This window comes from Salvelinus sp. IW2-2015, linkage group LG25 (assembly GCF_002910315.2).
Source record: "Salvelinus sp. IW2-2015 linkage group LG25, ASM291031v2, whole genome shotgun sequence".
NCBI classification, from domain to species: domain Eukaryota; kingdom Metazoa; phylum Chordata; class Actinopteri; order Salmoniformes; family Salmonidae; genus Salvelinus; species Salvelinus sp. IW2-2015.
This window is the reverse complement of record NC_036865.1, coordinates 9,250,593-9,265,243: the sequence shown is the minus strand read 5'-3', so window position 1 is coordinate 9,265,243 and position 14,651 is coordinate 9,250,593. Positions and strand designations below refer to the sequence as shown.

General features: G+C 43.4%; 1 protein-coding gene across 1 annotated transcript in view; it reads right to left on the bottom strand.

The window, feature by feature from the left end:
* Positions 1 to 2,072: 2,072 nt before the first annotated feature.
* The window catches only part of LOC111951696 (KH domain-containing RNA-binding protein QKI), a 100,383-nt gene continuing 87,804 nt past the window's right edge, over positions 2,073 to 14,651 (bottom strand). The window contains 4 exon segments of the mRNA XM_070434822.1: positions 2,073 to 5,355; positions 7,853 to 7,903; positions 7,906 to 8,210; positions 8,886 to 8,973. Of these exon segments, the coding sequence (XP_070290923.1) occupies positions 5,242 to 5,355; positions 7,853 to 7,903; positions 7,906 to 8,210; positions 8,886 to 8,973 (558 nt within the window). The 3' untranslated portion in view covers positions 2,073 to 5,241.

Sequence of the window (14,651 nt, the reverse complement as noted above, 5' to 3'; positions counted from 1 at the left end):
AAGGCTGAGGTGACTGACTCCGTCTAAGGGCATCTCTGTGGCTGACAGACTGTGTGTACTGACCTGGCCTGCAGCTTAAAGGCTGATGATAACACATTCAGATATCAGAAACCATAATAAGGCACTTTGTTGTTTTTCCACTTCAGTTAAATGCTCAACCCCGAAATCAAATGAAAGGTTGTTTTGGTCTTCACCTCTCCATCCACAGAAAGAAAACATGATTGTTTTCATGACATAAAGGGTTTAATTTTTAATTTCTCTTTACAATACTTGAAGATATAAAAGACTATGTTTTTGAAAAATAGATATTTCTCTTTGCCATGAGCACCCATGTATAATAAAAGTGTCTATTTTCTTTACATAGGTGTTCTCTCCCCCATTTTTACACATGTATCTACAATTTCAATACATTTGTACAGCAGATAGGCAAGCATGGCTTTTACATCCTAAAAAAAACAGTTGACTGCAAGATCTTCCTTCATGGTAGAAAAACAACAACAATGCCAGGTAACGGGACAGGTACTTCACCTTCTATATGCTTGATACTCTTTGTTTGACCCCTAGTCTCTCTTCAAGTCCTGCTAAAATGAACCCCACTCAATTTCCATTTCATAACAGAACCAGGATTTCATAGAGTCAGTGAAGGGAGAGGGGTAATCAGTTGGCAAGGATAGATGGGTGGAGAGAGAGCGGGAGAGAGAGATAGAGAGAGAGAGAGAGAGAGAGACAGAGGTGCATGCACTCTGCTCGGAAGGCCTCACCGCGCTGCTATACATTCAGAGCCAGCTCCGTTACCATGACAGTGGGAAAGTCACCTGGGCGACATGCGTACGGTGGGTTTGGGCGGTCGGAGGGGTGGGAGGGGCCGCCTTCTTCATCTTCAGTCCGGATGAGGCGACCAGCCGTTACCAGGGTGTTTTAGAGTATGGTGTGGTGTGTTTGGAAGTTGCCTGGCTGGGGACTCGTTCAGTGATGCTCAGAGGGGGAATTTCAGACCTTATTGCTTAACAATGATTCAGTGCAGGTCTAGAGCCAGGGTCAGTCCCCCTATTAAGCAGGCAGGGCAGTCAGGAGTGGCCCGCCAAGCCATTATAGTGTGTCCATTATTCGGCTGATGAGAAGCTGTGCCATGACTGACTGTAACAAGCCAAGGCTGCTTTATGTGTTCTTTCTTTCTACCGGAGAACTGATCTGCGGGCAGGCAATGGCCAGGTCATCATGTGTGAAGAGTTCAGAGGTCAGAAGGTCAGGGGTTAGTTGCCAGTGGCGGCTGGGGGGGGAGGGTTAGGAAACAAACAAACAGAAAGGAGAGAAAAATAATAAAGGAGAGAAACAAAAAGGAAAGGAAAGAACAAAGATTGAGAGGAGATTAGTCTCGGCTAGTGACAGCAAGATGACAATATGACTTAACCAATCAGAGCTATACCTTGCATCCATTCAACCCACCATAGGATTTCTCCATAACTGGGACTGACCAACTTACACGTGTTTCCATATCTTTCACAACACCTTTGACCAAAGCCAGAGCGCTGGAGCGAGAACGTTGTGTAAAAACAGAGGAGAAAGAAAAGGAATGCATTCTTTTGTTAGTATAGATACAGGACAATTCATATGGTGGGTTGATTGAATCCAATAATTCAGGAATAACTCTTCATCTATTTTAATACAGTGTCATAAAATCACGAAAGCATGATTTTACATAATATGAACGACAGCCCCACCCCCCCATAGCTCAAATGTTAAAAAGGAGGAAATTTAAATAAGACAATAACAGTATGTCTAATTGTTAGTAGCAGTCAAGTGAATAGACAGTAAATCAAGGCAGAGGGAAAGATCAAAATGAGATGGAGGAAGGAATAGTCTTGGACAACAGTCAGTAAAGTTATTGTTAACTGACTGTTAATAGTCATTAGAGCCCTTCAGAGGGTCAAGAGTCAAGCGGCTAGTAGTGATGGAAATGAATATTAATAAGTCTTATTGTTATAGAATAAATGAATTTAGAGAGGATACAATGAGAAATTCAAGAAGACCACATCATTGTGGACAAAATAATTTAGGGCCAAAACAGTGTGTATAGTTTTTTTTACTCAATATAATTTTTTATTGCCTTTTTAAAGTATGTTTTCTATTTACAACAAACATGAAAATCTTTGCCTTAATGATACAAAGCAACACTACATGGTATTTTCTAGAATAGCACACTAGCCATGGAAGTTTAAGCTGTGAGCATGCTAAAGCTGTCACTTCAGCCGGTACCCTCAGCTTAGGAGACAATAGACAATTCACAGGACACATAATATAAAATGCACTTGCATATAAACACTGAAAAGGTCCTGTCTTTTGTATAAAGCCCTAAAATATATTCAAAAATATAGGACATTTTCTAAAGTGGTTCTATAAAGCTGCTATGTGTCTTTCCTACAAATAGCCCTCTAGAATAATCCTTGCTATTTCTTTGCAAAATACAAGTAAAATCTGACATTTCATATACATTCCTGCTTTATATTTTTAATATATATATTTATATATATATTTCAAGAAGCCACAAGTATATACTATTTTCTTTGCAACAACAACAAATAAAAAGAAGCTTACAGTAAAACATAAAAAAAATGTCTCAAGGTGATTTTTCTTCTCAATAAATGCATTCATACTCTGGCAATTTCTCATCCATCAAGTGGACCCTAGAATTCTCTGTCCACTCCACAGTGGTCCGTTTAAGACTTCTTCAGCTTAGATCATACATGTATTACTTTACTCATTTCATCGTCTGAGGTTTGTCGTAGTTTTCACTTTTTAAACATGTCTGCCCTTCTGACTGGACCAGAAGAGATGAAAAATGCGTTTGACTTTTTAAAATCATTCAGTGCAAAATAAGTTCTGTGGCGTAGTCTCTCTTTTCAAACGAAGCAAAATGAAGAAAGGTGTGGCTTCTTCACCAGATTGACAAGAGACTGTACATCTTACTGTACTAAGAGTTTGAGAAAACGTGAGAGCTGTTGTAAACGCTTTCAAATGCACTGTAAAATGTCCAGAGGAAGATCTAAATCAGAATATACTGTATAAATCTCTAGACCCAAATTTATGCACTTATTTGATACTATACTGAGACTGTTCAACATCTTTGCCAACATGAGCTGATAAAGAAACCCACATTTCAGATGCCATTTTACATCTGCCTCCTCCCCTGCCTCCATCAGAGACAGCCTGCCTCTAAACACACAGGTTTGACTGGTTGGCCTGCACTCAATCCACCTGCCTCATGGTTCACCATCCGAACCGCACTGAATCAAATGTCAATCATATTATATTGTATTACCTTAACGTTTGGATAAAGTGTTGACCAAACTCTTAATGTTGTAAAACTGTTAATCAGAGTACGGGGCCAAACCTATGAAGAGGTAGATTAAATACAGGCCTTTGTGCAATTTAATCTGATGTTGGTTTCTCATTAATTATGTCAGTGTTACCTATCCGTTACCATTATCATATTTTTAACTGTTGATTAAGGTTTGACCTTTTAGTAATAATATGCACTTCTTAAGTAACTCCATGTTACAGTTATTTTTTACATTACTCATTTGTTTTAGGGCAGATTCGGTCTGTAATGTTTTCAGAGGCAATTCACAGTCTGCTCTACAGTGAAATCTGAATATCCTTAGATACAGTTTGTATAATATACTGTGTGTCTCTGAACTTTTTTTGTAAAGAATATCACTGACTCATTACTGTGATGGATCATGTTGATGATAGGCATAAATATGTTTTCTTTTCAAGAGTATAAGGATTCAAGCAATGTCCAACAACGTATAAAGTGCGACGCTGTGACTGTACACGATGAACATACAGTGCTATACGTTAAAGGGATAATTCACCCAAATTACAAAATGGATTACTGTGGAAACAGTGTCAGGGAAACTAAACCAAAACATGTGTTGCTGTGTCATACCTTGTCCGACTGCTGACAGGGTAAAGAAACAAATATGTTATTTTGTCATTTGGGTGAACTCTCTCTTTAATTGTTCCATATCATTTAGCAGCAAAAAAAGGTGATTCATTAATTTGGGTATTGAACTTTCATTTAATTTCACTGGATTGTTCTATTTCAATGTATGTACTAAAATGTAGCCTTATTGATAAATACACGGCTGTTATCAATTGGCATTGGCGTCAAATCTCCTGGCACATTGCAACCGTTTCCTTGATTAGGTCACGAGTAATTATCTGTAATGAAATGTAAATGTGATGATACACAGTGTGTGTATGTACGAGGCACACGTGTTGTATGAAGCACTGAGGTCTAAGGATGAACAAGAGAAGACACTGTAGACTGCAGATCCTAGTTGCCTGTGTAACTTCACACATGGTTTCTTCTCAAATAACTTCCTCAGTTATTCTCAACATTCAGTGAGGGTAGTAAAAGCATGGACTTAAATAAAGAGGGCAGGAAATGGGTAGACTTCAGAGAGTAAAGGGTTTGGCAGTTGTGTTTGTTTACCTATCTGCAGAATAAGCTATTTCCAGTCTAAAGCCCACCACGAGTCCACTCCTCTCTACTCATAAGGCCGTTGTTGAGACTTTTGACACTAAATAAACATTTTAATTTTGTTTCTAAATTACTGTAGTGAAAATGGGAAGCTACTGCAGTCCAATTAGACAGTGAAAAAAACAAATAGGACATGACAGGTCTACACCCACTACTTTTGTGTTGTCTTTGACAATAAAATGGGTCAGATTCTCCAAAAAGTAATTTCCGCAAACAAATAAATACAAAATGGACATACTTGATCAATTATAATGTAACATTATCCACTTAATAAGGAGTTGAAGACTTAAGTGCATAAAATTGCAACCTTCTCGTTCCACAGAGGGGCAAACTAAAACACAGATAATTATATCTTCTTTCTTTTAGAAGTCCATTATTTGTCATCAACATCATGTCAGATTCATAAAGTCATCGAAATAATGGAGTGGAGGAGTTTGTTTTATAAATGCAGGTATGCGTGTTTGTGTCTCTACCTAGATTGCAAAAGCATCATTATCCTACTGTGTTGTGGTCACTATTCCTCAGAATCACCTAAATAAACGTTCTCAGAGGCCAAGACTAGGAAGGGGGTGCAGAATGTTGCATCACATCACAAACTGGGACGACTAGCTTAACAATTTGTACATATTGCAAAACAGATCAGGACCAACAGTGAGCAGGCATTAGCAATAAAACACAAAAGCGTAGGAGCTAAACTAACCTCTGTCTGCGGTCACTATCCTTTGGTAAGGATGGACCCGCAGTTCGTGCCTTCGAACTTTAGTAGTCACTGCACCTGCTCGGATTGCAACAACATGACCAAAACAAGGATTAGGTCATTTCATCCTTCACCATTTCCATCAATTCAATTCATCATTTCATAAAGGCTTATATATGACCAAACATCTAACAAAATTAGGAAAAATCATTAGAAATACATGTTAAGGCACAAATTATACTCATATATTTTGTTGCAACAAGGAGAAATATTGGACTTAGTAACATCCATGACAATGGAGTAGCATTGACTGTAAGGATCCATTGCTTACTCGAGTCTTGCTACAGATTCACAGACATTAGGCATTTATGCATTCACACACACACACACACACACACACACACACACACACACACACACACACACACACACACACACACACACACACAACACACACACACACACACACACACACACACACACACACACACACACACCACACACACACACACACACACCACACAACACACCCACACACACAACACCACCACACACACATCCCACAGAGGGGAGCTTTACTAGTCACATAATCTCAGGTTGAGCATCAGGAAGTGCATCTCTTCAGTTATTCGTTTTAAATATAATACTGATCACTCACTCTCTGGTTAAAGCCCAGAGATGAAAGCTTTTAGGCACATTTGCAGTAATAAAAAAAGTAACATCTCTTATTAAAAAAAAATGAAAAAAGGCAATGAATTAAGTGATTAGTAAAGCGAGACAGTATTTGTATAGATTCAACAAGCCCAGACATAGCAGTCAGTGAAACAACATATACATGTGTGGATGTGTGTGTACAGGATGCACATACCACCACACACACATAATGCATGGTATAAAGAGCTGTGCCTCTTTGGGGAGGTTTGGCCAGTGTAAACATCAGTAGTGAGGGGGTCTGTCTGTCTATCTGACTGCTATAGGCCTGACTCATGGTTCGATATACTAAAAGGCCGCTGTGAAACAAAAGCGTCTGTGTGTTAACACTTAGATCGAATGAGGGGCTCAGTAAGGATCCTTGAAATTCTTTTAGCCTTTCGTGGGGAAAGCCACACCTATAGAATAAAGGAAGGGAACTGGGAATTAGTGCCAGGAGTGTCTGGCGGTCCTTTGAGAAGCATCTCACACCAGGCCCTATTCCCAAAGCCATTTTAGGACATTCCTTTTGAGTCGATACAAAAAAGCTCTATACAAAAGGGCCATGTTGTTCACTCACTGACTGTTGTTTCGAGTGGCTACACTTGAGCTGAAAGAATAATTCGGTGAATATTATGATAAGAGTGAAGTAAAGACTGTCAGTGTGGGGACAGAAAGTCCTAAAATCCCTTTGTGAATAAAGCCTGTCAAGCCTACAGTAGATGCCTCGTCACCAACACACCCCACCACTCCCTTGGCTCCGTAACCCCTCTGTCCCGACCTCCGCTGACCCCTCACCTCATGTTACCCCTCCCGATGCCCCAGAGCCACACACAAGAGAGAGGGTGACGGGGGACCCCCCCCCCCCAAGGGGGGTCTCCAGCAGTGTGGGGCTCAGTGCTTATTCTCCCTCATCATCATACACAGATATATCATCATCATCATCAGGACAGGAAATCAAAAAGGGTTGATCAGTAACACACACGCCACTTTGAACAGACGTTAAAAGAGGAAGGGCTGAGGCTTCCCCATGTGGCTTGTGGTTGTTCAGAGAGGGCCAATCCTCGACCAGTCCAACGTGTGGTGGCGGGGAGGGAGAGGGGGGGAAGGAGGAGGTGTGTGTGTGTTGTGTGAGGGGATGGAGGGAAGGAGGGAGGGAAGGGGGTGTTTCTTTAAAAGGGAGGCCGGTTGGAGGGCTCTCCTCGCTGCACAGTGATGGGAAAGTGACAGGTCTGAAACCCCAGGTAGAGGGGCAGCTCTTCGGCCTTTGAGGACGCTGTATTGGTTACACAAGAGAGAGAGACAGGGTGAAATCTTCGCTGGGCTCCGCCGCTCCTCGACCTCCCCCCCGGCCCTCTCCTCACAGTAACACCCCTTCTCCCTTCACCCAGACACACAGTTGGAGGCTTGGTCCACTGCACTGGGCAGAAAACTGGTTGCTACTGGCTGACACGATACAGACGGACTATTTACAATGTGCTCCACCCAATTGGACAAGCTGCTGTTGGCATTTTGATGCATTGATAGCAGTTCAGGTTTACACTGTGCCTTTGGGAGCATTCGTAATGGAGTCACGTTGTGTGAGTAATATGATATTTCTAATCTGATTTTCTAAAGTGGCTTTTTCAAAGCTATAAGGCCGCGTGTGTATACGGGGACCGGGAGAGAGGAGGGTAAGGACCTTTTCCCAAATAAAACAGCTCCCTCTTATAATTCACATCGAGCCAGTGGAGCACTTAACAGCCTATTTATTTATGCACACATTACCTAAAGGGCTTTTTAGATGAGAGAAGTGTCTCGTGACAGTGAAAAGAAAGATGCAGTAAAGAGCTGGAATGTTTTTTTCTGTTGCTGACTGGGTGGGGGGGGGTTATTTAGGAGGTGTGGCGCCGGAGTCAGCGTGGGGCGGCGGATTCCACTGGCCGTGGGGTGTAGTGTTGGTGGGGGGCTGCCGGGCAACCTCGTCCAGGCGGCACGGCATTCCTAGCCTAACCACCCCGCTGGAGTCGATGGGGTACTCAAGGATAGAGGTGGCAGGGGCCAGCGTGTAGGGGTAATCGTACGGCGACGCGTATATGAGGCCCGACTCGGGACCCTGGGTCATGACGCCCGGGTGGGGCGAGCCATTGGGCATGCAGGTCTGGATCTGTCGGATCAGGGGCATTAGGGTGGGGCCGGCCGGGGTGGGTGTGCGCAGGGAATTCTGGGGCATAGGGGCGGGGCCGGTGATGATGCGGGGCGCCTGGGCGTTCGCTGCAAAAGAGAAGGCAAGGGCAGCTGGAGTGAGCGGGGAAGCACAGCAGGATGAGGAGAAGAGAGGGATGTGTGGAGAGACAGAGAGGGGAAGAGAGGAGGGAGAAAAAGGAGACAAAACAGAAGTTAGCATCTATCACACATATCATAGGACACTCAAAGCATATCAGATAAGTCAGGAATAGGAGAACAAGCTACATAAGTAAACTGTTGGACACACTGGCCTTAGCTTCCGCTACACAGCATTTAGCACTATGTGAGAGAGGTATTCAAGGCTTGCCTCCATTCATCTCCAGTATTGAGTTAGAATCTGGCACAGCAGTGCTGGCAGGGATTTGTTTAGGACAAACACCATGTGATTGGAATGACGCACGCATCTCCCTCAGCGACACAAAATGGACGCCCAGTCATAGCCAGACCTCCCCTCGTCCCCCTTCAAAGAACTCGACTCGACCGAGTGCCACCCAATAGGAAAATGCACTGAGGTGAATACTGAACATGGCAAGCCAAAAGCACCCTCTGTTCAGTTCAGCCACTGTGCATGGCACCACACAGCACTCTTCACTTGTTGTGAGAGAAAAGGAGCAGCTTGAATTACACCCATGAGCTCCCGGACACACAAAGGGCTGTTCTACTGTGTCAGTCAGAGCCTGCCCCCCCCCCAGGGACTGGGAGGGGGAGCGGTGATGTCATCCTTACGTGACTTGATGTTGGCGTCTCGGTAGGTGCCGTTGAGGATGGCCAGTTCCATCAGCTGCATCCTCTTCAGGCTGTCCTCTCCCTCCGCCTGGAAAACACAGACAGACAAAACCTGATGAAGGTCTATGGAAACTGAAATGTCAATTTAATGGACAGATTTATTTAGTATGTGAGACATAAAGATCACCAGTGTGCTGGAATTACAGAAACACATATTGAATGGCGACTCACGTCTGAACACACGTGGATCACACTGCATAATCTTCTGACATCCGTACACACACACACACACACACACACACACACACACACACACACACACAACACACACACACACACACACACACCATCACACACACACACACACAGACACAACCCCCATCACAAATAACCCTCCAATTCAGAAACAACAAATGGTATCCTCCCAGACTACAACCACAGCAACATAAACTTTCCCACCAATTTTAAACTACCCAAATAGTTGAATTGTTGTCTCTTTGTGCTCCTTTCTGTCGTACTGAAGCCATTGATGACAGTGTAAAAAGATCCCAGCAGCAACCCAGATCTAGATCCAGCAGCAGCAGGGTAACTGCCATAGCATCTTTAATATTTGACACCACTTATAATCGGCTCACTTCTGCCAGAGTAACGAATGGAGTGAGAAACACTTTGAGGTTAATCAGAGTCCAACTTTTTCACATCACTGCGATGTTTAATCTCGACGCCTGAGCAACAATTAAACTTTTGAAAATGTAACGCAAATGTCCCTTTATCAGAACTTTGATTTGTGAAAATGCGGTAAAGTAGAGAAGATGAGGGGAAGGACAAGGCATTCGACCTGAGATGGTACACTTCTCAGCCCATACTGTGTGTGTGTGTGTGTGTGTTGTGTGTGTGTGTGTGTGTGTGTGTGTGTGTGTCGTGTGTGGTGGTGTTGTGGATGTGTGTGTGTGGTGTGTGTGTGGTGTGTGTGTGTGATGTGTGTGTGTGCGTGCGTGCGTGCGTGCGTGCGTGCGTGCGTGCGTGCGTGCGTGCGTGCGTGCGTGCGTGCGTGCGTGCGTGCGTGCGTGCGCAGTGTCTATAGAATCACAGTAAAAGTACTTTCGGAAAACAATCTGAGCCGAGTCTCAAATCCCCAGGAGCCAAAAACAACAAATAACTCAAAGGCCTCCTGTATCTAAACATCAATACTTTAATAAGTGACGTCTGCAGTGATTAAAAGTCTCTGAAGAAAAGGCACTGCAGGACTAAATCACTCCGACTCTGTATTTAATCAACAGAGTGTACTAGTTCTGTGGTAGTGGTATGTTCGATTCTCTTTGAGCAGCAGCGTAGCATCAATATGATGTGTGTGTGAGTGTGCTTTTTGGGATTGTTTAAGGACAAAACAGTGGCATACTCCATGCCTCTCCTCTTATATCCCTAAACACATTAGGGAGGTGTGGAGATTTTTCAATCTTGCACAATGGAAGCCAGTGTGGATGTGCAAGTGCTTTATTATCTAAATATTGAGGGTGCGTGGGCGACGGAGAGGAACAAAATGGTGCAGTTTGAGGCCGTGTGGCAGAGAGTGATGCAGGAGCTGGAGTTTGGGGTGTGAGCATGTGGGTCTGGGCAGGTGTGATGCAGTTGTGATGTAGTCTCACATATATATATATATATATATACAAAGGAAACTAGAGTGAATTACTATTGGTTTCTATTCTGCTTTAAGCTTGTTTTTGCTGGCCTTGGCCAGTGAGTGGTGCTGTGTTATCACTCATATCAGTGAGTCCACGGTGTCCATGGTGAGAGTCTGTTGACCATGACTGTCTGGCCCTCCCCTCTAGCTTTCAGTTTCAATGGCAGTAGTCAGTGAGTCATGTTCTCACATGAACCTCTGTGTCAGTGGTGGCCCGTCCATGAGGGCATCAAGGGCGGTGCCCTACTTGTGATTTAAAATTTAAAAAATCAACAAAATACATATAATAGAATTTAAGGATTATGTTTACAATGTCCATAAAAATGTGGTCAATTTGAGTACATTTTACTGTTTCAGAAATGTATTGTTCAAAACAAGCTGTTCAGTTACCTTCTGCTCTGCCATTAGCAGCTCCGGGCGTTCGGTCTGCCGCCCAGTGCTTGGTTTGCATTGACAGATATTACATTGCTTGCCATTGGGGAGGGGGGGATTGCAGAATTTTGTCCCAGAACAGAGTAAATGGACCATCCTGGGGTGTTGAAATGAACGCCCAGATCTTCTGGGTCTGCTCCATCAGATACTGAACAGATGGCACTAAAGAGCAAATTGGAATGAACTTGTAAATCATGACAGTCATTGGGAGCCTGGGACCTGCACCGGACATCCACATCCATCAACAGTCAAACGACAGAGGGGTACACTTGCTAGAACCTTCTCGCAGATCTGGTAGGGGCAGAGCATAGCTCTGTGCCCAATTCGCAAACACTGTTTTTTTGTTTCTCCTGCTGTTAGATGCTAGTGGAAACTAGTTAACGGAAAACTAGCATAATGGTAGCAAGGGATTAACAACGGACTGTAGAGAGACCGCTCTTCACATTCCCCAGAACAGTTTGTTTTTTAACACAATGTAGCACTAATGCAATTCCACAAAATARACAACATGCGTAGCAGCAGATTGGAAAAAAAATTAAATAGCACATTACCCAAACGGGTTGTCGCATGGAAGCCTTTAGTTTAGTGTATTTACTTCACACAAAGTCGCCATAAATTCAAAGCACACGCACAATTGACACTGCCGGACTGCACACGAGACTCATCAGAACTGAAAATTCGATCCCAGTCCGACCTAGCCCGGTGAGCTGAAGTCCGAGCCCAGGCCTCATCTGACATCACAGAAATTAAATGAGCCCCAACCCGAAAAAAAGCCAGATTTGTAGAACACAGGAAACTATAGTGATTTAAACTGGTATTGAGAACAACGCGGTGGCAGTGGAGTGGGTAGACGAGGAAACATCCAATGGGCCAAGAATAAGGGCAGAGAGAGGAAAACTCACCTTAGTTATGGTCAACTGAATTATGACAATATTGGATTAAAGTAGGCATATATCAAATTCTTGCCTAAATTTAAACTCCCAAAACCATATACAACCTTTAAACTAATTTAAAGCAATAGTCGTGTGTGTTCACCTAGATTATAATTTCAGCAACTTTTTGATTCAGGAAAGTGCCATTGCGCTGTTTTGATACAAGCGTGGGGGACTCGTCTAGATAAATCAATCAATATCCGATTTTTGTTTATTCCGGGAAATGTTAGCTAAATTAATGCGAGTGCTAACGATCATCTTTATTTTAGTTTGCTTATACTGAATATCAGCTGATGAGAACATTTTGCTAGCATGTTATACACGTGGATATTGCTCTTCAGCCTGTCCTACTCCCGACCAAAAGCCTGTGATTTGTCTGATAATCAATCAATGTGATTTTGTTTCAATGAATCTCGGTCTATATATTTGGTTAATTGATCTCTGGCTGGACAAGAGGAAGTGGTAGCTCCGTTCAAAGGCACTTAAATCTTTTGTCTTGCCCATTCACCTTCTAAATGGCACACATGCACAATCCATGTCTCAATTGTCTCAAGGCTTAAAAATCCTTCTATAACCTGTCTCCTACCCTTCATCTACACTGATTGAAATGGATTTAACAAGTGACATCAAGAAGGGATCATAGCGTTCAACTGGATTCACCTGGTTAGTCAATGTCATGGAAAGAGCAGGTGTCCATAATGTTTTGTAAAGCCTTATATATTGGCAATTTTCCTATCGTCCCAATCCTGACTCCTGTCTCGCATGAAAATTCCTAACTTCATTCTATAATCCATAGGCTGCATTATCAAAGCACCTCTCGCCTATGCACGTCAACATACCTTTAACATATAACATCCATAACATTTCTCCTGCTTCTCTGAGCTGTCTCGTATTGCTGCACGTGAGAGCTTCGGTAGAGAATGTGTATGAGAGTAGATATGGATATTTTTTGGTCCCTGTTAAGATACCTTGATATTTAAACAATTTCCTCTTTTCATCTCCCCGTTATTCATGAGCTGATCTGCTATCTGTATAATCATCAACTAGATTTAGCCAAATAAGAGATATTCTGTCATTCGTTGGAGGTCATCTAGCAATGGTAGCAACTTTGGTCARTTGACTGCCGTTACAACGTTTGTATGATTCAGCAACGCTATAGTCTACTCGGGGTGTACTTTGTGCATTCTGAGCGTGCTCTGCGTTGAGATAGCCTATACCGACAGCTGAAATGCGCTGAATTAAGTGAGGAACACGATAAAGCTCGGAATTTATGAACAGCCTGTTTCGCAATTCACAGCAATGTCATTGGCGATCAAAGTTACTCTGTCAAGGGCCTCCCGGGTGGCGCAGTGGTCTAGAGCACTGCTAGCTGCGCCACCAGAGTCTCTGGGTTCGCGACCGGGAGGTCCGTGGGGCGACGCACAATTGGCATAGCGTCGTCCGGGTTAGGGAGGGTTTGGCCGGTAGGGATATCCTTGTCTCATCGCGCTCCAGCGACTCCTGTGGCGGGCCGGGCGCAGTGCGCGCTAACCGAGGGGGGCGGGTGCACGGTGTTTCCTCRGACACATTGGTGCGGCTGACTTCCGGGTTGGAGGCGCGCTGTGTTAAGAAGCAGTGCGGCTTYGTTGGGTTGTGCTTCGGAGGACGCATGGCTTTCGACCTTCGTCTCTCCCGAGCCCYTACGGGAGTTGTAGCGATGAGACAAGATAGTAATTACTAGCGATTGGATACCACGAAAATTGGGGAGAAAAGGGGAAAAATTAAAAAAATATATATATATATAAGCAAAAAATATAATAAGAAAAATATATATATATAATAAATAAAAAATATTTAAAAAAAGTTGCTCTGTCATTACTAAATATCAGTTTCACTTGCTTTGAAATCTTTACATGGTGGCACAGCAACAGTCCTACCTGGGAGAAACCTAGCATAGTGACCATATCTTGGTTTTAAACCGTTAAATGGGCACTTCCGATTTTTGCGGTATTCCCCGGCACTCTCTGAATAAATATGAATTATTCCCGGTATTGAAACTTGGTAGATTTTGGGGGAAATATTCATCCCTACCAGTAGCTAGCTTGCTAGCTCGCATGCCAATCAAGTCTAACTAAAGTTACTGGCCTGAGTTAGATCATTTGTTTTCACTTGTCACATTTGTGCTTGTTGCGTTTTCCCTGTGCTTGTGTCATCGATGGCACTTGTGAGTAGGCTGTGCACTGCTCTGTGTGTCTCTTCCTAAATCGTCCTTGTACAGAGCCAGAGAACTAGTCACATGTATCACAAGGCACCAACAGAGTCAGGTAGACAAGTTGATTCGATTTCTCTTGCTCTTTCTGCCCAACATCCTCTTCTGCAATAAATTACAGTGCTACCACTTCCTTATAGGTTGTTTCCATCCCTCTGCTTTACTTTCTTTTGTTTCTCTATCTCTCTGCTGCACTTTCTTTTGTTTCTCTATCTCTCTGCTGCACTTCCTCTCTGCCTCCTGCTGTGACAGTGCTGCCATGGGCCCTTTCTGATCCTACAGCTAAACTCTGCCAAGCACAGACACAAATGCCCACTCTCTGTCTCTCTCTGCACAACTCACACAGTAGCACAGCGCAGCAGCCAGCCACAGCCACTGTAGTGTGTGTGTTCCGGTGTGTGTGCGTGTGTGTTGTATGTTTCAATGTGTGTGTGTGTGTGTGTTTGTATATATATTTTTTAAACATTGTACGT